At 38.3% G+C, this 22,992-nt stretch overlaps 1 protein-coding gene across 7 annotated transcripts in view; it reads left to right on the top strand.

Moving 5' to 3' along the window:
* Positions 1-22,992, top strand: part of JAKMIP1 (janus kinase and microtubule interacting protein 1) — a 228,400-nt gene that overhangs the window by 151,257 nt on the left and 54,151 nt on the right. For 4 of the 7 annotated variants that reach the window (XM_066548632.1, XM_066548629.1, XM_066548626.1 and 1 more), the window contains exons 5-12: positions 2,726-2,840; positions 3,594-3,718; positions 4,086-6,305; positions 7,049-7,150; positions 8,943-9,089; positions 13,439-13,615; positions 15,788-15,844; positions 16,244-16,426. In XM_066548632.1, the coding sequence (XP_066404729.1) occupies positions 2,726-2,840; positions 3,594-3,718; positions 4,086-6,305; positions 7,049-7,150; positions 8,943-9,089; positions 13,439-13,615; positions 15,788-15,844; positions 16,244-16,426 (3,126 nt within the window). The remainder of the gene's footprint in view (positions 1-2,725; positions 2,841-3,593; positions 3,719-4,085; positions 6,306-7,048; positions 7,151-8,942; positions 9,090-13,438; positions 13,616-15,787; positions 15,845-16,243; positions 16,427-22,992) is intronic. The other 3 variants (XM_066548630.1, XM_066548631.1, XM_066548633.1) reach the window with 3 other exon arrangements.

The following is a 22,992-nucleotide window of genomic DNA, read 5'->3' as shown; positions in this document are numbered from 1 at the left end:
AGAGATCAAGTGGTGAGATCATCCTGCAGTAACCAGCAGCACGTCGTGACTTCTGAGGAGAGCTCAGAGCTGCAGCTCACCCCACATGTCTCTGGAGCTGCCCCAAGGTGGCAGAAAGACCAGCTGCTTACCATGAACCATTTCTATCTATAATCACTTTAACTGTTGTATTCACTTTTCCTTGGGAACGAAGAATATAATTTGAAAATATTTTAAGATCCTTCTTGAGGGACTTGCACTGAGTTGTAAACAGGTATAACAGACAAATGCACTATGAGGTACTGCACAGCTAAAGTCAAGAGGAGTGAGGCCTTTCAGAGCCAGAGAAGTAGTGAAGAATTACTATTGGTTTGATAAAATTGAGAAAAGGAGAAAAAAAAAGAGCTATTTAAAGATGGGAAAGCAAGATACACAATTGAATAATTGCCTGAGACCAATCCAGAAGTCTTCAAGAAACAGTCTTGAAGAAAAGTCTTCTTTCTATTTTGTACTCTAATAAAAGTCTATTTTTTCCTCTACAAGAAGCTTTCTGACCATTTATTTTTGAAGTATTAACTTACATTTCTGGTGTCATAGGAGACTAGAGTCTCAGTTACCCAGTCTTTGGTCTAAATGAACAGGCCCTAATTTTACTTTACTCTGCTGCAGAGTGGATAGTGTTCTTTAAATACTGTGTATAGAATCAGCAGCATTAAATCCTGTGCCTTCTGCATTTCTGATTGTCTCTTCCTCCTATTTTGGTACTGCAAGTACACTTGCATTTTTCTAGTAGAAAATGACTTGATATAGCAGGGGAAAAAAAATCAGTTTCTATGATAAAAGGAGGAGGGAGACATCTGGTGTTTTTTCTGTAAAACTGAAAAGGGTTTTCCCCCCTTATCTGAAGTTTTACCAGCATGTATTAAAATAGAATTTCTCAGTCTCAGCACCTTGATCTTGTAGTATTTAAGCCAAAACAGTTACAAGAAAAATCCTATTTGATCTCATCATACTCCATCAACAGCTATAAGAATGAGAAATTGTGTGCAATACAAGATCGAGTTAGATTTAGAACCAAGAGGTGAACTGCATCTCATGGTGAAGTGTAGTCTCCAAATAAATCTTGTGGAAAACTTGAATTTCCAAACTCAGCATCCTGTCTGCAGTATTCCAGTTGCAGTACATGACTGAATGAGAAATGAACATACAAAAAAAGCAGCTTGTGGCTGTGTGTTGACTTATGAGTTTCTACATGTGAGCATTAGGGGGGTCTGTTGAAGGTGAGGGAAAAGTATGGAAAAACCAAGCAATGAATCTTTCTGCAGCTTCCACATGACAGCTGAGGTCTTGATTTCTCAGTGTGATGTTTTGCCACCCGAGCCTTGTGTCTTATTCATCATTTTGTGTAACTTTCTTTTCACAGTACCCACATTTAAATCAAGAGTTGATATCTGTAAAGAAATAAATTAAAAGGTGCAAGAAAGGAATGATTGTGTTTCAGGGAATTGGCATTAGTTTCAAACAGGTTGCACAGAGAGGTTTTGGATGCCCTGCCCCTGGGAGTGTTCAAGACCAGGCTGGATGGGGCCTGAGCAACCCGGTCTGGTGGAAGGTGTCCCTGCTCATGGCAGGGTGGTTGAAGCTAGATGACCTTTAAGATACCTTTCAACCCAAACTATTAGTTTATTAGTTTCTATTCTATTAGTTGATATTACTGAGAAAATAAGGGAAGAAATCTTGGAAGTGTTGTGGTTTCCACTTAAGTGCCTCCCAGTCAAGATCTTTTGATAGAGCACAACAATGAGGCAGCTGACTTGGGTTGAAATAAAAATTATTCTCACTGGTGGTCCTGTGGAAAATCAGCAGCCTTTTCTGACTCACTAGGAACTGAAGACTTGGAAGTCATTGTCTTTCCATGCATATGTAATTTTAAAATTGCGGCTCAGTGCAAAGTGATCAGATTTATTTTCTTCTGCCTTTTGATGCAGAGCACTGCAGGAAGACAAAAGTGCCTGTGTTGTCTTGGTTTCTGTGGTGTAGCTGTTTTGGTTGCTGTCTCAATGATGTGTTTTTGTTGAGACAGTCAAATCCGATTCTTCTGTTTACTGAAAATGAGCACAGTGCATGTGAAATGTGACCTGCTGTTATCAAGCAATAGGGATATCTGCTTTGCATCAGGAAGTGTCAAAATTTTCAAATTCAATCAGGGACTCAACATAAATGTCAAAAACAGAATATGAAATATGCAATTAAATTATCAATGGAAAAACAAAATTTTGTTCAGAATGGTTATTCCACTTGGAGTTCTTCCAACGTAGGAACAATTGTCTTTGTAGCTGGGCACTGAACTATTAGTCTTATTCCCTACTTGATTGGACTGTCTTTCATCTTTGTTGATGACCATATAATTTAGCCACTGTTTCACCTGTGATCTGATACATTATGTGCTTGTGACTCAGATTTTCTTCCTTAATGCTTTGTAAAGTATGAAGGGAAAACTAAAGGAAAGTTTATGGTTACAGCTGGAAATGTTGTGAATTATTAAAAAAAAATTATTTACTGGAAAATGTTGAAATAAGAAAATGGTATGAAACAATAGCAGTTCTAATGAAATAATGGGTCTTTTGAATGTAAAATAGCAAAGGAAATTTATTTGCCTGTTTTTCATATCACAAACACCTGTATATATATATATATATATATATAACCTGTGGGTTTTTTCCTTCTCCACCCCTTTCCCATTAAGAATGGAGATCTAATTCAGGATGAAGTTCAGAATCCAAAATGGAGGGCAGTCTTGGATTCACTCAGAAGCAGAGCTACTCAAACTCCAGTTGTGCTGCTACATGATAAAGAGTCTGGTATGCAAAGAAATCTGACTTATTCCTTTCATTTCCATGCCAATAAAGTGAAGATGATTTCATTCATGGTGTGTGTATGACTTAAAAGGTGTAAACCTTTTGAAAATCCTCCTAATCTGTAAACTGTATCTGGGGAAGATGAAATGATAACTGTTTACCACTATTCAGATATGAGCTTTCACAAGAAATCCTAGAACTTTCAAGAAACTACAGAAGTGAGGGGGTACTTTGTATGTTCTGGATGAAGTATAGTATTTGGGAATGCCATGCAGCAGACAGATTTGCTCTTCAGACCAAACAACATGAAAGCTCTTTTCTTGGCAGATTATATCAGGTAAATTCTTCCAACATAAATGAATGGGAATTTTATAGCAAATTTTAGTGTATGTAAATGCAGACCTGCACTGAGTAATTTTAACCTGTAAATTTAATCCCTAAGTTTTTACCTGCCCACTGTAATGAAATGTATTTTCCATTTCTAAATGCTTTGGGAACTGGAAACCGTGAACCCCAAATACACCTTGGTTTAGGCCTTGATATTTATGGGATTTTTATGAAGCTCATTTTCGTGTCTAACATCATGCTTGTATCTGAATCAGTGGTGATGTATGCTGCTGGTACAGAAGGCAATTTTAAGCATTCTTTCACTAAAATATTTTGCTATTCAGAACATCTGCTCTGATGGCTTTGGGTTTGCTTTTTGGGTAACTATCTGGGAGTGACATTACATTTACCAGTGCTTTACCGTAACAGAAACACCAGCCTGTAGCTGTGAGGGACTAAAGCAGATGGAGGAGCTACCAGAAGACCTTGTACCAGTTTTGGAATGCAGTTCCAGTGGCTTTGTGAAATTTGCTGGTCTAGCTGAGACTGAGCAGGTGAGAAGAAAAGTAACTGCTGTTCTTGCTATCTTTGTGCACAGGGAGCATGTGAAATTGGAGAGAAAATGAAGAGTTGGTGTATTTAAAGGTGAATATAAAAGTAGCTTTAAATTATAGCTACTACAGATGCTTTACAAGGTGAATACAGATGTGCACTAAGACAATGGTTGTCTTACTCATACCTAATTTCTAAAATTACTCTTGTTGCAAGTCTTTAAATAATTTGAAAACCCTTTGTATGGAAATATTTTTCCTCATTGATCTGTAATCAAGTATTTTGCATATCAAGGAAAAAAAAATATGATTAGTAACATACTGTAGCTTTATTTTTCAACTTGAAACATTTCTCATTTGCTGTCATTAGGTCACCCTTGGACCACGGAGGGCAAATACTCTAGAGGACAGTTTCACTTTGCTCAGGTGTACCCCAAGTCATCATGCAGCAAGACTGCTTCCCCCTTGTTCTGAGAAGTTACCCAGTGATGAGACAAGTAAGGAAACCAAAGATGAAGAAACCTTTTGTCTCTTGAAGGAACACACTGTAACTCCACCAGTGAAGACATTCCCTGCTTCTGTGGTTGAAATCTTAATGAGGAAGAAGCTCCAACTGACCTTGTTTGAACCTGGAAGATGTAACATAGCAGCTTTCACCACTGAGAAGAAAGTGAGGAATTTGAGTTTCTGTGAGACAAATACTAATCTTTGGTCTGATGGCCTTTGCATTGTTGCAAAAGGAGGATTTTATGACAGAGCTACTGAATTTCTTCATGAAATGTTGCCTTCCACTGTGGCTGAAATTTTCACAACATCTCTAGAAGAATGCAACATGGAAAAACATTGGGGAAGCAAGCAAATTCTGCCAGGAAGTGCAAGTGAAAAAAAATGTCTGGATAAAGATGTGGATGATGAAAAGTATCACCAAAAAATCTTTACAGGGAGAGCTGAAAGAGAGGAAATACAGAATGATGAAGCCCAACAACAACAGGTGACCTGTGATCTTGAGGAAAGTTCTAAAGTTTCCTACAAAACTGAATTATTCAGTCGTGGGAAGCCAGGAGTGGTAGCCAGAGAGAGTCTCCATAGCATGCAGGGTGCCCAAAGTTTACCTGTTGATTCCAAAGCCTTTAAAAAGTGTTTTGAAGGGAGTCCTGAACGAATGGAGAAAGAAGAAAAGACTTCAGAAAACTGCATCCCTGATGTGAATAGAGGATGTAATGGAGAAGACGTAATTGAAATGGAAGCAAAAGGAAAGCAGACTCAGAAACCAACTCACCAAACAAGCCCCTCCAGCAATATCAGCCTGAAAAAAAGGAAAGATCAGACCTTGAAACTCCATGAACCAAATAAGGATTTCTCATGTCAAAAAATAGCTGCTAAAAATGTGCAACATGAATACTCTCAGAATTTTTTTCCATCAGATGAAGAGAGATATCCACTTAAATTGCTGTTTCCTCTGCAAGAGAGGCCTGTGTGCATAAGCAAACTATTCCAGCCAAGGAAAAGTTTTTATAAGTGTTTCTGTCCTCTATCAACCTGGGAAGCTGGAAATGAATGTAATGTGAGAATATCTGTACTGGAAAAAGCAGTGGCTGCATGTTCTCAGAGGATATTTCTGCTGATGCAAGAGAATGAGAATTACGCCAAAAAAGTCAGCATATTACAACAGGAGAATGACAAATATGCTCAGATGATGTGTGCCCTGGAAGAGGAGATGGATGCATATTTTCAATATGTTTTAGCAGCAGATGAAGCTAACGTTGTTTCATTCCAAAACTTACTTAATGAGAAAGAAGTTGCAGATGGGTGTTATGATAACCTCACAGGAGAAAGCACCATGACCCCAGGAACATTTTTAGTTGCAACTTTTTCCAACAATCTCTCATATGCTGAAGAGAAAAACAGGAATTCTGAAAAAGACTCATGGACAATTGCACCAAATAGACTTCATGGGAGTGCTCTATCCCTGAATGGAAGGAAAATGAGGTACTTCCAGCTGCTTTCTGACCTGAAAGAAGAAAGAAGCAGGTGCTTCAAAGAAATGGCTAAATTATTACAAGACAAGGAGAACTGTGTAGCAAAATATAATGAATTAATGCAAGAGAGAAAGAGAAATTTACAAAGAATAGCTCTTTCAGAAGGCGAAAAAGAAACTTTGTTGGCACATTTGGCAGAGATAAAGTGTGAGCAAGACAAATACAGGACCTTAGTTTCAGAACTCCAAGACTGCAAAACTAGCTGTTATCAAACCATTTCTGACTTGCAGGAGGAAAAACATGTACTGCAAAGGAAGATAGACAGAATCAAGCAAGAAACTTCAGAACGGCTTGATGAACTTCAGAAAGCAAATACAAACTTTATTTTAGAAAATAAAAATTTAAAAGAGTTAATGTCTTCTTTGGGTTTCACCTATGAAGAGCTGAGAAAAGAGGAAAGTATGGGAACAAACAAAAATATCGTAAAACTAAAAGAAGAAAGTCAACAACCTGGTCTTAAGCCAAAGAAAGTTGAAACAGCATGTAGTGTAACACAAACTGAAGAACAGGGAGTTCTGGCTGTAGATCCTTCAGATTATTCTGGGCAAAAGGTAAATAATAACAGTAAGGAATGTTATTGAGCAAGATCTTCCAAAGAAATGGAGATACAAATGTCAATTGGAGGGCAAATCTGAGTGATGGAGGAAACTGTAGCCTCTAACATGAGCTGAGGTGCTAAAGTTAACTTTGAAATAGAAGGCAAAATGCCAGAGAGGGGTTGTTTTTGAAATGTTGTATTTGAGAATGTTAAAGTGATACACCAAGCTACAAAGTTAAAAATTAGTACTTAAAAGACTGCGCTGTTCAGGCTTTTAAAAAAATTATTTATGCTATTGCAAGAGTAAAAGCTTATACAACAAGCTTTTATTCTACTACAAGTTCTCCTAACAGAAGGTAACTTTTTATATTGGTGAAAATATCATGTTTTGGTGAAAAGTGTGCACATGATAATTTATTTTTTTATTTGGTCTACTTTTGTTTTATTGTTTTGATGTATATGAAGCATATCTCTAAAGACAGGATCTTTAGTTGTGGTGGATTTCTTATCCATGTTTTTCCTCTGTAGCCATGTATCTTACCCCACAGTGAATTTCTGTGGATGTTACTATGTAATTATAAATGCAGAATTACTACTTCACTTGAGAATAGTCAACAGCAAAATATTTATAAGTAATTCCTTGATTTTATGCAATTTTTTGTAGTAGTTTAAGAGGAAACCATCTATTGTTCTATGAAAGACTGGGTGCCATTTGGTACAGGTGAGAGGAGTCATCATGTCTTTTTGTCTACTCAGGGCAGCATGTTTGAAAGCTACAGTATGATGAAAGAGCAGGTCAGAAAGGTGGAAGAGCAACTAAAAATACAGCAAAAGGAATTAGAAAAATCTAAAAAAGAGGTAAGCTTCTACTCTGATGTACTTCTGAGGACCAAATTTGTTTTTTTTCTTGTGTTTTCTTTCATGTCTGTCTTCTTTCTGCCAGGCTCTAGCACTTTCACAAAACAGGGAAGTCTCTGATCTAGAGAACCTAAATGTTCCTCTGATCTTTGAGTGATGAATGTCACAGTCACTCTTGGTTGGCCAGAACATCAAGTGAAGCTGCATTCCTGCAGCACACTGTGCCAGAGGCTGGGTGCCCTGAGAGAGGCACACACAACAACCTGCCCACTCTGGCATCTCTGGGCAGCTGCTTCCCTCCACACCACTGGGAATGAGGAGAAGGAGAAGGCAGTGGAAGCACTGAGGGTTGCTGCAAAGCTGGATTGAAAGCAGTTTTTGAGAGAGGAGCCAGATCACTGTCAGGGGCTTGCTGTATCCAGAGGCATCGCCAGGCGTGCTGCCCCTTCTCCCACAGCTGAGTAGCCAACACCAAGTCCAGCAACACCTTCTCAGAGACTTCCCAGTGTGGAGGGGTAGCTCTGTGCCTGTGTGAGGTAAATCTGCACTTTTGACACCATCCAAGGAAGCTTTCAGTGTTGTGCCTTTCCAAACGCACCAGATGTTCACATTGCTATTTTTTATTAGTCAATCTCCACTCCATGCACATCTAAGCAGAATGTTTTGTTTTTATGGCAGGAATATATTTATGGGGTTGTAACAGGCATCACTCACATGCCCTGTGGACAAACCATTGGCAGCAGCAGGTGTGTTGAGTATGTAAAAGAAAAATTGCAAGGGTGTTTTTGTGGTGGTTGTATGAATTTATTGTCCTTTGACAGCTGCTTTATAAGATTTCCCAGCTTTCAAGTGAGGCAACTGGAATGAAGGGATGGATTTAGATGATGTTGGATGGTTAGACAAGGACTTCTGACCTTTTATTTTGAACATAAAGAGACAGTTTTATTTTTGTTTCTTTTGTAAAATCTGATTAACTTGGGTCATTCTAATCCTTTTGTGTGTTACAAGGAAGTTGTGTATTAAAATACTTTCCTCAGTTTACTTAAAATAATGTGAAACCTTTGCTTCCAGAAGGGAGAAAAAATGATGTATCATACAAAGGAAAGAACTTGCTGTCAGGCAACCAGCTGAGCTATTGAGGAGCTTCTTTGTGGGTTTTGGTTTAGGTTTACTTTTGTTTTCAAAACTACAGTTAATGTGTGTAAGTGGAATGAAGGCAGCCTAGAAAAAAAATAAAAGGTAAGTATACAGAGGGCTTTCTTTCCCCTTCTTTGCATTCTTCATTTTTGATATTTTTGTTTTGATTCTTATACTGAATTAAACACTGCATTGTGCCAGCTACTAAGGAGAAAATTAACTCTGTCCCAGTTGAAACCAGGGCACATTCCTCAAGAAAACCTTTTTCCCCTGCCCAGCTAATAAAAAAATTGCTTTTACTTTGCTCTGAGGGCTTTCAAAGATGTAATCTCTGAAATCATGTGTGCATACATCACAGCTTTTTTAAACTTTATTCATAATATTCATGGTAGCTTCATGTTTAGAAATAAATTTAAATAATATTTTTTGGCATAGCCCTAGTGAGATATTCTATAGGGCATACTTCTAGAGTTGCATTAATATCTTATGATAACATTGTAGTGTATTGTATAACTTCATTTATTTTAATCAATTTATAACAATTCAAAAGCTATGATGTAGAGAGCAGCCTCAAATCCATGGCTGTAAGCTGGTATTGAGAAAGGATCCCACTGCTGGACTAATTATACTGAGGAATTTTTGTTCTTCCTGTTAGGCTCAGAAGTGGTACAGAGAGCTTGGTTTTGCTGAAACAAGGTGTGAAGAAACCAACACTCGTTTGATGCAGGCTCTCTCAGAACTAGACCACCTTAAACAAGAAGTTGGGAACAAAATGCAGGGAAAGCAGCACTGCAAATTAATGGTATGTATGTAAATGGCATGGAGAAAAGCATGGTCCTTGGGAGGAGGGTTCTGGCTGCAGAAATACCCATTATTGGTATTGGGAATAGATTTAAAGAGCCTCTCCAGGCACTGGAAACTTAAAAGAGAGCAGATGTTGTGCAAGGTAGACCATCTGTCTGCAGAGCAGTCCAGGTTCTGGGCTCTGCATGGGCAAAGTAAACACCTCACTTTTTTGTTTAGGAGGGCTCTTGTTCTGCTCTCTTTAGCCAAAGTCATTTTCAGGTGGCCTAAACGAAAGGTCTTGGAGGAATCTGCAGTGTTTCCAGTATTTGGCCTTTCTGCCCTGATTTCAGGCCTTGAAGCCCTGATTGCTGGATTTGGGCAGGCAAAATGACACTCTGGACAGATGGTGTGGATTAATGTCAAAGTCATTAATGGAGGCATGTGGCCCAGATATGCGTCTCCAAAATCCAGGAAATCTTTCTATCTCACTGGAATGTGTTTATATCACAGAAATTATGGGTTTGTCATAAATTTAACTTTTTTTAATTTTCAGGTGGTTCTCTGTCTTGATACAGGTTTATGTTTTCCACCAAAATAAAGTGTTCTATGGAAAGATTTTTAATTACTGAATAATCTTCTGGAAGCAGCTTTTATAAAGACTTTTCAGCTAATCCTGTAATTATTTTTGCCCTCCTTAACTAGTGAGCTGCAAACAAGTAATATGCAGTTTCTACTAGGTGGAAAAGAACATTTGTAGCAAGCTGCAAATATTTGCAGATTTGTTTTGAACGGGTTGGATAAATATGGCTTTAGCAGAAAATAGAAACAAATTCTGGAAAATATAAAGATTCTGAGGCCAGTTCAGTTGCCTAAATGTCACTGTTTATCCCAGTTAAAGGCCTTAGGGCATCCTAGGTGTACGTAGCCAGGAAGTCCTAGGCAGTTATTTCATATTAGCTTGTACACCCTACATAGCACTATGAGCTGGTGTTTGGACAGCTGAATTCAGACTTTTAAATGAAAAATTTAAAAGATTTTTCATGTCATTCTGATGTATTGGCATGTAGCATCCTAATACAATAGAATCTATTTCAAGCAAGAAGAAATGCCCAAATTGTTTGAAAATAAAAATAAATGCGTCACGTGTTTTGTTTAAGCTAGCAGATACGATTTTGGGTGCATTTTTGGGAAATGGAGCTTTAATCCTTTGTTTAGGGACAGTCTGGGGAAATTAGTATTTATTATGTTGGTCAGTGAAGTAAGATGTTAATTATGACTCACATGGAAATAAAATTCACAGGCTTGACAGAATATTTTTATACTGGAAAAAGAGCAGGTCAGCCTTTCTCTATAAAACCCTGCCACTTTTAAATCCCTCCAACAACCTATGTTTTCAAATTAGTGTTTATTGGTCAGTAGGATAGATTTATGCAATACTGTGGTGTGGTTTAGTTCTGACTTCGTGTAGGCTTAGTGTCAAATTTTGGAACACAAGTGTCTCATTCCAGGGTCAAAGATGCAGTCCATGTACTTCATAGAACTGTGTTTATCCTTCAGTTGCACTGTTTGATGGCAGAGCTAATTATCTGCATAACTCAAGTCCATTATGTTTTAACCAAATAATATTTATTTTGTTGGCACAATTTAGCAAGTAGTAGAATAGAAAATAGAGTAGTATATCTTAAGAAAGGTCAACTTTATTTCAATAATTCACCTTTAAAATAAACTTCTTAATATACACCAAGCTGTTGGTAGTGGGTTTGTGTGAGGTCTTAAAATATAAGTTTTTCTAGATTAAATAAAAAAAAAACAACAACTTTTTGTCACAAAAAAGATCACGATCTACTTTTCTAGCATCATGTTACTCCTGAGGGCAGTTTTGTTGACTGGTGATCCAGTTTTTGTTTTCAGTTACTTTCCACCCTTGACCAAAACTCTTTTTCATTACTCAAAGTAACTAATAATCCCTTATACAGTAAGTCACAGTAATTATGCTTTCTCCTGTTCTAAGCCTCATTTTTCTGGAACACCTCTTGCTGCAATGCTTGAAAGAAGTGAAGATGTGAGCACTCTGAGCCTAGAACCCAAAGTGTTTGAAATATGCTGTGTTTTGAGTGTGTCTTGTAGAACTTTTTGCATTTCTTATGTTCTCTAGGCCCTGCTGCCCAGGGATCCTAGTTATCACCTGAGACTCCATAAGGCTGTCATGATATTATTCATTGCAAGTAAAAGAGAGCCAAGATCATATCTTTGAAGCTTACTGCTAGGACTCTATTTCAGTGAAGTTGCTGACAGGTGAAATATGCTTTAGCCTAGAAGCATTTGGGTGAGTTTTCTGGGATGTTGAGGTGGTGCTGTGGTTGAATTTAAGAGAAATATGGGGGTGAGCAGGAAGGGGGCAGGGTAATATTTGCAGCTTTAAAAATTAATAGAAGAATTTTTCATGGTATGCACACGATAAATAAGGCACAAGGCTTCTCCAGTGAACTTCTGATGACTGTCTGCAAAAAAGGCCTGTAGCAAAAAAGGTCATATTCCTTCTCATTTTCTCACTGAGTTTTCAGACAAGCACAGTTCACATGAGAAGAGGAAGATACTGTTTTTCTTTTTAATGTTTAGGTACCAACTTCAAAAAGTAGTGATCTTGCCAGGTTTTACAAGAATGCAGTGTGTTAAATGCTATGTTTTAGGCTTAGTTACCCTTTGGTTATTTCCCAGTCCCAGCTGCTAGATCCTTCATCCTTCTAGAGCTTGACTACATAAACTATGGTCACTGCAAACTGGGACATCTGACAGAGTGCTCATCATAAATCTTATATGCCTCATTTGTGTGTTGGAACTACAGAAAACTGCTGGTGGTTCAGCCAAATGCAAAAGGAAAGAGGGAACTTCTCTCTGTCTCTAACCTTCACACAGTTGTTTTATTTCCCCATCTTTTTTCCCATAAAGCATCTTCAGTTAGGGAGTGTTTCCTATTTGGTTTTAACATACTTTTTGTGTGGGAGAGAAGATAAGGGAAATACCATGTCATGGGCTCATCCTTGGCCTTTCATCCCTGCAGCCCTGGTCTAATCCATGGAGATGTGTCCAGCTGTTCCTATTGTTCTCTTGACACAAGAGGGAGCCAAAAAGTTTGGTACAAAGCATCCAGCCTGCTCCAGTGCTGTGCACAGAGGACTGGCTTCAGGAGGAGGAGCACTGTGACAGTGACATATTTCTGGTTTAATCTGTGTTGCAGTGATGGGCTGCAGGAAGAGTAATGTGATCTATCAGCTCAGTTTGCTGTTCCCTGTGGAATGGTGCCTTCAGTGTGTTGTAGGCAAGGGTGTCAAAGCCAGAAAGGCTGGGAAAAATTTACTGTGGTGTTGTGCATCAGGGCTGAGTATGAACTTCTCTCTCAGTTGTATCAATGGTTGTAACCATTAAAATCAAACCATCATTCTGTTTTGCCAGAAAGTTATATGGTTTTACCACAGTATATATATAAATATATGCATATATAGTATATATTCCTTACATACTGATACTTAGATTATCAGAAATCTTGACCAGCTGTGTGAATCAACTCAATTTTTTTTTTAATATAATAGCCTAAGTGTTTTTCAGGATACTTCCTTCTCCTTCAGATTTGCCTCATTCTAAATCTATATGTTTAATCAGGCAGTGTCACTTGTAGGAGCTGACCTTATGATGCTGACCATCAATCTAAAGCTCTCACTACTCCTTTCAATCTATGAGCATGAAATTGGGGAGAAAATAAATTGAGGAGTGGGGGAGGAGGAGTTAAATTCAGAAGCTTCTCTTTCCACTTGCTCTGTATCATGATTATTACATTTAATGTAATAAATTTTATTTTTAGAAATTTTTACTTAAGATCTGATTAGTTTATTAATAATCTTCCAGAACAAATAAATATTTGGGAGAGGGGAATTATCTCTCTGACATAAATATATAAAAAAAACAAGGGACATATTACTTCTTGTTGAAGCAGGAGACTGGGAACATCTGAGTTTTTTTGTTACTCACTAGGTGACCACAGATGGGTCACTTTGCCCAGTTTCCCCATTTATTAAATCATTACAATAAATATATTTACTTTGAAGAAATGTTGTAGGAATCCATTTCTATACCTCTTCTCACAGGGGTCAAGTACTCTTTACATATAAACAGTTTAAGATTAGTGCAAAATATAAGTGTTAATATGTTAATGAAGTTTTGGCATCATGCATTTGATAACATTGCTTCTTTTTGATGTACAAGGTAAGTAGTTATATTGATTGAGAAGTTTTGTGGTCTAAGACATGATTAAGAATATTTTTGTTGTTTTATACACCTAAATTGAAAATCTGTGTATTTTCTCTCTAGCCTGTGTACACATTGAAGGATGCCCAGGAAAAAGAGGTGAATAAAATAGCCAGTAAGAGATTAGAGCAGCAAGTGTTGACCTTGAAAGCCCAGCTCAGGGACCAGGCTGCATTACAAAATCAGTTTCATGACTTGCAGAATGAAGTGGAACTCCTTCAGGCTCAGCTATGTGAAAAGGTATAAAATTGTTCTCTTTGTGCTTAAATGTGAGCTTAGATGTCAGATTCTGCATCTCTCTTTTCAAAGGGGAGAAGTAAAATAGACTTCTTTCCTGGGAATGAATCTGAGGATAGTTAAATGGTTTCCAGGCATATACAAGTACTCCTAACTTCAGAAAAATAGGGAAAAGATGTAAACTGCCTGAGTGATCCATGTTATGGAAAAATGATAGATGATCATGAAAATTCAGTCTCTGCTCTAATTAATCTCCATAGTGTAATGCAAGCACAGTGGTGCTGAAATTCTTTACAGAGAATCTCCTTGGCTTAAATTGTCAGGATTTTTTAACATTCACAACTCTCTTTTTCCACTGTATCAGATTATGAAACTCCAAGCTAATTTTGATAGACTTTTCCTAACGTCTTCGGTTCAGCTGCTGGGGTTACACATGAAGAGTTTCAGTTAGACATTTTCAGACAGGTGTGTGGTTTGGATTTTTGTCATAGTTATTCTGATGAGAACCCCCATGTATGCACAAATGCACTGCCACAAGCAGTTTATACACTTGTGCATTATTTTTCACCTGGCAAACCAGAGCAGGTACATTAAGATTTGCAAAGCTGCTGCCTTACAGTGTGACAGCAAAACTGCTGCTGTGAGTGTGGCTACAGCTACTGAACTCTTGGGTGGAAACAAATTCCTCCTAAGACTGCTTTCCCTTAGATTTTGTTTCCTATTGGGAACTATATTTTGGAACAGGATAATAGTCACAATGTGAGCCAAACTGGAATGGCCCACCAGGCTCTGAAACAGCTACTAAATGGAATGTTTTCAATAGTGCTCTTTGTTCTTCATAGTCTGAGACAACGAGTAGAACATGCTTCTACTCTGACATACAAGAGATTATTGTCTTCTCCCTACTGGGAACAGGTTTCATTCTACTTTCTCCACAGTAAACCCATCTTGCTACAATTTTGGTTTCTGTTTTGTTGTTGTTTGTCTGTTTGTTTGGTGGTAGTAGTTTTGTTTTGTTTTTCCTAGCCTCATCCTGTGCTGTGGCTTGCTCTAAACCAGTCCTGTAAAGAGGGTTAGTGGCTTCTCCAGGCATGGGTTGGGGGATGTCTCTTAGAACAGTGCTGGTAAAATGAAACTGTTCTGTAGTGTCACATCAGGTGGTAGGTGAGTAAAAGGTGAGATGTGCTGTCCATATACATGGACAAATCTTAGTTGTTCTCTTGCATCAGCAAGATGTGTTGCCCCCTGCCTCATCAAGAGTTGAAAGTCTCCAGTGCAGGGACCTACTGCCAGCTCTTTGTTCGTTCCCCCAGTGCAATGTAAATACATGTTTCCCCTGTCCTGCCTGCTCTGATTCCTCCCAAGCCCACAATTTATTAGCTGAGAACAATGTGACCTTTTTCAGCATACCTGATTTCTCATAAAGGAGGGTTTTTTAATGATGAATATAATATAATGACTGTAAACTTTATAGAAATAGAAATTATCAGGCAAGATAAATGCAAAGGAATCTGTACTTTACTGTCAAAAATACTGTATTGATTCATAGTGGTAATGGATTTTATGTGGCAAGATGCTGGGGTTTTTTCTCTGCATAATCAGAAAGGAGGGTTACCATCAGTAGATTTTAATCATAAAGTACAGACTAAGTAATCTGGCCCACCCTGCTTCACCTCCTAGTAGTGGACATGTATCAGCTGTGTCAAAGACTGTTGATGTTTCCTTTCCAGAGTAGAATATACATGCAGAAATTCCCTCCTCCTTTCTCTGGTTTTACAGTAAAATATTGATAAGGAAAGGGAAAATTTTCCTCCAATGAATGTTTTGGGAGATTCACAGAGTAAATATGAACCTGAGTGCATAATGAAGGATACCAAGTCTTTACTGTGATGCTGCTTTGATTAAATAACCTCACTGATCTCAGGCTCCATCTAAGAACATCCAAAAGCCTTTGATAATTTTTAAGACTAATGCTAATGTAGGGCAGTGTTTCTGTGCCAGAGCCTATCTGTGTGCAGCTAGTGCCTTACACTGATTCATCCTGTTTGTGATACAGGGTCACACAGATATGCAAAGTGTACACCTCAGAGCCAGGTCTAAAATACAAAAAAACTGCTGGAATATTTCAAAGTGATTCTTGAATAAATTGATGCAGGATATTTTTCAACCTTTCAGGAGAAGGAGCTGCAGAAGAGGAAATCTGAAGTGAAGTTGACGTTAGCTCCTCTGAAGGTAGTGTGTTTCCCTGAACCCTGATTCAGGACCTGCACAGGGGTATCCCTTTGCTTACAGGCTCTGTGCCTGTGCCTTCCTCTGCAGCTGTCCCTGATTTTCTGGGTGCTGCTGCCTTCACCCCAGGCAGGGGCTCACTGACATCATTGCAAGGTGACTTTCAGCCTCTCAAAAGGGGGACCTTGCACATAGAAAGGGAACATCTCTTTCCAGTTTATCTGTGCATATATGCTGCTCTTGAAGGTGCAGAGGCATCTAATCATGTAGAGATCTAGGAATACAGTCTGTAGCTTTGGGCCAAAATGTGGAATTACAGATCAGACACAAATGTAATCTTGCAGTCTCAGAAGGGAGTGAAATGACAGAACAATGGGATGTTTGTGTGTTCATGCCACACAGGCTAAGCTGGCTTGCCTCACCCAAAAGTGCCAGGAAAGGAACAGCTTCATTAGGAGGATGCATGATGAATTCCACAGGCAAGGATTTATTAACTCTGCATTTGATGAAGAGATGAAGAGCCTGGTGAATGACATGACCCTGGCAGAGTACATGGCTGCTTTTACACCAATGTGTAATCAAGTGGTACGTGCTCCTAGTTCATTGTAGGATCCTCATGTGTACACTACTGAATTAAGTGGTGGTTTTAAAAGTGTTTAGAGAGACTTAATGTGCAATTATAAAATATATTTCATTGCTTAATTTAAGTATTGCTTCAGACAAATCATGGAGTTGGCCATTTTGTTGTTGTTGTAGGCAGGGTCTAAATTTCAGGAGCTTAAAGCAAAGTGCATCAATGTTCTATGCAAGAAACACTCTCCTGGTATTTTGACTAGGTATTTGATGGATAATGCAGCACATATTACCCAATTTCATTTTAAATATGAATTTTGCATTTCTTTCCTGCACAATGCATTGTTTCAGATTTCTGAAGAAGTCAGGGGAAAAAAAGATCAGCAGTGAATATTTTAAGACTTAACTCAGTGGGCATTTGTATTCAAAAGGGAGTTAGTCACTTATGTTTCTCTGGCAAGGCAAAAGTGGGAAGCAGTCTGTTTCACACCTGGTTATATTCAATATTGTCATTAATATCTTGGATGCTGGGAATAAACTTCCTAAGTTTGGAGTTACACCTACTTGAAGACTTTCTTAAGGACAGGAATCTCAATATGGCAACCTGAAGAAACAGGAATTCCCTTGCAGTACTTCAGTGTCCATCATCAAGTTCTTTTTCCTTTTGATTTCTGTTTCTTGTTTGGTTTTTTTTTAAAGCCTGTAAGAGTATCCAAACAATATTTGGTAGACTTTGTGTCAACTACACTTGAGTAGAATTTTTTGGTTAAAAGTGGGGTAGGGGGAGGAAATACCGTGTGTTACACATTTGTGTAATATTGTGTGCTTGTCACAACAGAATACAGAATATTAGTTCATACTATATACTGTACTTCAGTTGACACAATGCACTGCAAAATGAATATTTAAAAATAATTTATCTTAATGACACTTGACATTTTCACCAGCAGAAGATGCTCAAAATGGTTACATAGTATAGTACATCCACAGGCTTATTTTTCTGATGATTTTGCATTTTTACACACTGAGTGGTATTCTGTATCATGTTGATAGTGCTTATTCTTACAGTGTTACTAAGTGTTGCAAGCTATCACTCAGTCATACTTGTTTTGTGGCAAAACAATTTAACTGCATGTAAAGGAAAAGGTGGATTGATTGCTGGTTGCAGGATGGGACAGGACTCTGTGTCTGGCTGTGTCTCCTTGAGTACCTCAAGTGCGGGTCCAGCAGTGCCTCACCCAAGCTCCCACTGCACAGGAATGTTTCATGGAACTCATCTGTCAGAAGGGACATAGTACTCCCTGCCTTCAGGCTTTTCTCAGACGCTGCTGTGATAGATGAGCATTAATAAAACTTGCCAACACAATAAATATCAAAATACTGGTCACACTCACACTGTCTCCCTAAATGTTCAATTATCACAAAACTTAGCAGGTTCAACAAGAGAGAATTAGATTAAATATATATTCTGATAGCCAGTGAACTTATCTGCAGCATAGAGCCCCACATTAAATCCCCTGCTTTGACAGATATTTAGCTGTTCATACTAGGTGTAGCATAAGCCCCTTCCATGGTGTCTGGCACTGTAGTGGCCACAGGTCTCACTTTGGCTCAGGCACAAATAGGATTCAAGCCCGGGGTTTTTATCATGCAAAGAACACACTGGCTCTTGCTGGGTGTCTTCACACTGAGCTGAGGGCTCTTCTGGTCTGTGATAAATCCTTCCATATATGACAGGGGGAAACTTTCCTATCAAGGAAGAATTTCATGTTCTCATGAAAAATGTATATTTCTATGCATCAGGTTTCCAATGGAAGACACTTCAATGAAAAAATGTCCAAGTTTCACTACTACTAATTTAATGATGATTGCAATTAAAAAAAATAGAGAGACTGTTTCATATTCATGTGATACATTCCTTTGGTTTAAAAGATCTTATACTATGGACATATGTTTTAGTGAACTAACTTTTCATCTTGGATATTTTATTTCTTGCTTTCAACTCTTATTCTCCCTGGACTTCACATCTAAGATTCCAGAGCTATACCAAACATCCCCTTACATAAAATTCCTTTGAAAGTTCATTCCTTCCTTCCCCTCAGTTTTTCACTCCTACAGCATCCATAACATTAGAATTCTACTATACAAAACCTGGTGGATTGTTGTTTTTTGGGGTTTTTTTCCTTTTATTTTCCCTCTTAAATTAAAGATTTGCAATTGGCTTTATTCATTACTGGACCCAGTAACAAGTGGAACCCTGTAACACGTTGGCAGCAAACCTCTGTGCCATGATTTACTGATGAATTTCAGCTCAAAGTTTGCAGTGATGAATGAAGAACTGATTCAGAGCCTTTTGAAGGGAAAGAGGACTCTGTACTCCTTCAGTGCCTGACCTTTTGTAGTTCAGTAAAAAACTTTGAGTCATGTTGTCAGAGAAAAATTCAGTTCATAGGTCTATTAAGAACTCTTTTTTTTTTCTTTTTTTGCTTGTTGATCTGTACATGAAATTACAAGTAGAGGGGATAGAGCTGCTTCAGCTGGGTACTGGGATGCCCCAACTTTGGTGGGGTATTTATGGGCACCACCAAGAGTTTGCTCACAGACCAAAGCAAACTCTACTTCTTTGCTTATTTGGGACACAATCAGGTCATTTCCTTCTATTTGACAGTATTTTCTCCCAAATTTTCATCCCAGTTAAAATATAAACCACAAAGATGGTGTTATGCAAAACCCACTGTCTTTGGAGCTTCTCTTCAGACTTCACTTTCAGCGTTCAAGGCTCTGCTCTCAGACATGATAAATCCCTGTTGTCCCTGTGGCTTTATTTTGCTGACTAACTCCAGGCTTCCATCAGTTCAGTTCAGCAGAGCTGCATATGTTTTGAGGCTTGTCATTCTTGATTATTTTCACAGCCCAGTGTTACATTCAAATGTCTGTGAGTGAAAAATAAAATTTGCTTGAATCATGTAGTAGCTCATAATTTTGTTCCAGCAGTGCACTCTTCAGTGAGGTCAGATATATGCTTGAGTATTATGATCATAAAAGACAGTTTTCCTTATCTTAATAAGTCCCTGTAAAGAGGACTAGGTTTTGAATTACTTTTCCTCATGATAAAACTGTACACCATGAAGCACTTACTTTGTAATTAACTTTAATTGAACAATTTAGTATAATTTAATTTAATTTTAGCTGCTTTTTATCATAATAAACATATATGATTGCACAGAAGGGGTTTTATTTCAATTCTTTTTCATCCACCACCTATGTCACTTTGGTGAAAGCAAAAATTCTGTGCAGGATGGTGAATAAATGCTGACTCTCTGTTTTAAAAAAAGTAAGTCATCTTTTGGGCAGGGATTGAAATGACAATGTATGTCTAATATGAACTTGAAATTTTTGGAGGCATAAAGAAGTTAATTTCTAAGGCTTTGTGATATGTTCTCTTTTTAAAAGACTTGAGAAACCATTGCAGCCCATTGGAGTGGAGCGATAATAAATTTTGGCAATAGGAATATTTTACAACCTTGTCTTGTTTTGTGTCTGGAAAACAAAAAGCATGTGGCTGAAGAGGACACATTGCTGGGACAAGGGCTGCCTCCAGCGGGTACACGAGGCACTGGGCACAGTGCCCTGGCTGGGAGTCACATCCCCAATGTCAGACACAAAATGTGTGTCCACGTTTGGCCTTTTGTCATGTCCCATTTTAATCACCTCCTTTTCAATGCTGATTTTTTTTTTTTTAATTGGAAGGACCTTGGCCTCATCCTCCTTTTCTTGCCTTTGCAGAATTAATTTGTGGACATTATTAACTGTTATTGTTTTTCTGCCTTTCTCAGTGAAAAGAGCACAGGACAGCATCCATCAACTGATCTTGGAAATTCATGTTCACAAAACATCTAACAAAAAAGGACTTGGCTTTGCAACAGCTGCTTTACTTGGGATGGTAAAAGTGGGAAGCAAGAGGAGATGTTCCAGATGAGTAATAGGACATGTAAAAGAGGAGGCTTGATTTTTTCCTGAGTTTAGGTGTCTACTTGCAGTTTAAGGGCCAGGATTTACCGAGTCTGGCTGGCTTGAGCATGAGGCAGTGTCCATGCTGCTTTTGATGGATCAGAGAACCACACAGAGGAGCAAGTGAGCTTGGCTCCCCTTTCCCATGGACTCAGCCCAGCCAGTACAGTTGTGCAATATTTTGGGCCTTTTCTCTCTCTTTTGGGCTAGGTGTGGAGAAAAAGGGGTATGTTTAATTCTTCCCTTCAAATGATTGAGCAAACTGCCTCTGTCTGGATGTCTGTAATGGAAAATGCTGCTCATCCAATTTCTCTTGTGCTGGGACACTTTGGCCTGATGATATATTTTATATATTCTTTCCATCTGAAACCATTGTGGCTGTTTGCCCTCATTTCTTGGAGCTGAAAGGGAATTTGTGCAAGGGATGTAGGGATAAATGGTAGTGCTTTTTAATGCTTTTCATGCAGTCATCTTAAACCTTATGGATGGAAAGCTCCAGGCAAGGAATGTGTCCAGTGCAGTGAATTGTTTTACAGAATAGGGATTAAATGTGCAGAGCAGCATAGCTTAATTCTTCTTTCTGTCAAGGGATTTCTTCTGAGATATGTTTTGATAGAGCAATGCTTTTTGTTTGTTTATTGGTTTGTATTTCTACTCATTACTTTGCACGTTTCCAGTGAGCTGTATTTGAAGATAATAGGCCTGAAATAAAATTCTCTGATGTTTTCCTTAAAATGGTTTGTGTGTGGCTGTTAAGGTCAGAGGCTTTTCTGGCACTGAGGTTGAGATACATTTCCTATATGATGTCTGTACTTCTGACAGTCATCTGTGGTAGTTTATCTATTATTTTCATAGTTAAAGCAGAGAAGAACATCCTTCCAAGGAATTATCCTGCCCATTTTATGTACCTGCTTTAGGTAAGTGCAGATGACTGAGCACTGACAGGCTGCCCAGAGAGGGAGTGGAGTCTCCCTCACTGGAGGTATTTAAGAACCATCTGGACACAATCCTGTGCCATGTGCTCTGGGATGGCCCTGCTTGAGCAGGGAGGGTGGAGCGGATGACCCAGTGTGGTCCCTTCCAGCCTGACCCATCCTGGGATTCTGGGATAAGGTGGGAAGAGCTGTGGAAGTTGGGCTCCAGTGGCTGTCAAGGGGGCCAGGGGTAGATACCCTTTGGTTTGATGAGTCCCACCCTCAGAAGGGAGAAAGAATTTAACTTTGGGCTTTCAGTCTTTTTGGGACAAGGCTGATCAAGAGCAAGGAATCTTTCAAGACAAAGCTTTCTTTGCAGGAAGAGGTTTGTTTTTTTTGCCTGATATTACAAAAAACATGCATTGAATCATTTGAATTGCAAGTGGATGAAGAAGTGGAATTAGTTATTTAGTAATTTTTTTAAAGAAGGGTGAACTCCATTGCTGAGAGATATGTTATTTTTGACCTTTAGAGAAATTATTAAAAATATTGAGAGACACAAAATACAGATTTTAAAAAGTTAGTGGCAACTTGGCCTTTGCAATGAAATAACTGATAAAGCTGTTCAATAATTATGTAAATGGTTGTTTGGATAGAAGGGATGTCAAGAATTTTTGCTGGCTGAGGAGAAGGTTCTTACTCAAGGTTAATGCCCTTTGAAAGTAAAATTTGGTTTAGCTGACAAGATTTAGATCTTTTTCCTGACTGCATAATACAGATATTTTAGCAGTGATTTTTGCTGCAGTTCATGGGCAACAGCATGCATTTCTCTAGGGCAGCACATGCTAGTACAGGAATAGTCATGACTAAAAAAAAAGAAAAGTTTTAACAACTAACCTTCCTTTATTTTTGATAAATGACAGAATTTAGATTATCATAAAATGTACAATTAAAATATGCAGATAAATTAAAACATTTTCATCTTCTCTCTGACACCACTGTCTTATTTTTCTGTAGTGTTGGGGGAAGCTGATGTGTTTTTGTTTCAATAGAAATCCTTCTAGAACTTGTCATTATGCAAGTTTACACTCTTCTCAGTTTGGTCAAATATCACAATATTTCCATTTCTTCCTAGGTGGGATAATTTGTGGAAAATTGAGAGGAAAGCAAAAAAAGAATAGAAAAATAGAATAAATATAGTAAAAATTAATAATAAAAAAGAACCAACCTGAAAAAGAACAAGTTAATGTCTGGGCATTGAGACAAAACACGGAATTTCTGCTTAGCTGCATCCTTAGTGCTATAGGAGACGTAATCTTTAGTGCCAGTCTTATGACACACCAGAGATGAGTCTTTTGAGAATCATACCAATTTTCCAATTATGTGCAGACTATACTGTGAAATCTTTGTCAGGGTAGTAGCATCTTCACTCACTGGGGTTTGCATTAGCCATGCTTTCTGCTGAGTGTCACTACTTTGGCTGCAGAAGAATTTGCTAATTCCAGGAGGCAAAAGGGTTTGTGGGGTAAAAAGTTGAAGGAAAGGAATGACCCTGCAAGGAGGTTATTTTTCTAGAAATGACTTGTGCCAGTGTCACAGCTTTGATTTGGTGGTGTGTTTTTTTTCTGGCAGCTTTACCAGCTCCCCTGCCAA

Source organism: Molothrus aeneus, chromosome 4 (genome assembly GCF_037042795.1).
Source record: "Molothrus aeneus isolate 106 chromosome 4, BPBGC_Maene_1.0, whole genome shotgun sequence".
NCBI lineage: Eukaryota > Metazoa > Chordata > Aves > Passeriformes > Icteridae > Molothrus > Molothrus aeneus.
Note: the sequence above shows the minus strand (reverse complement) of the source record. Positions and strands in the feature narration are given on the sequence as shown.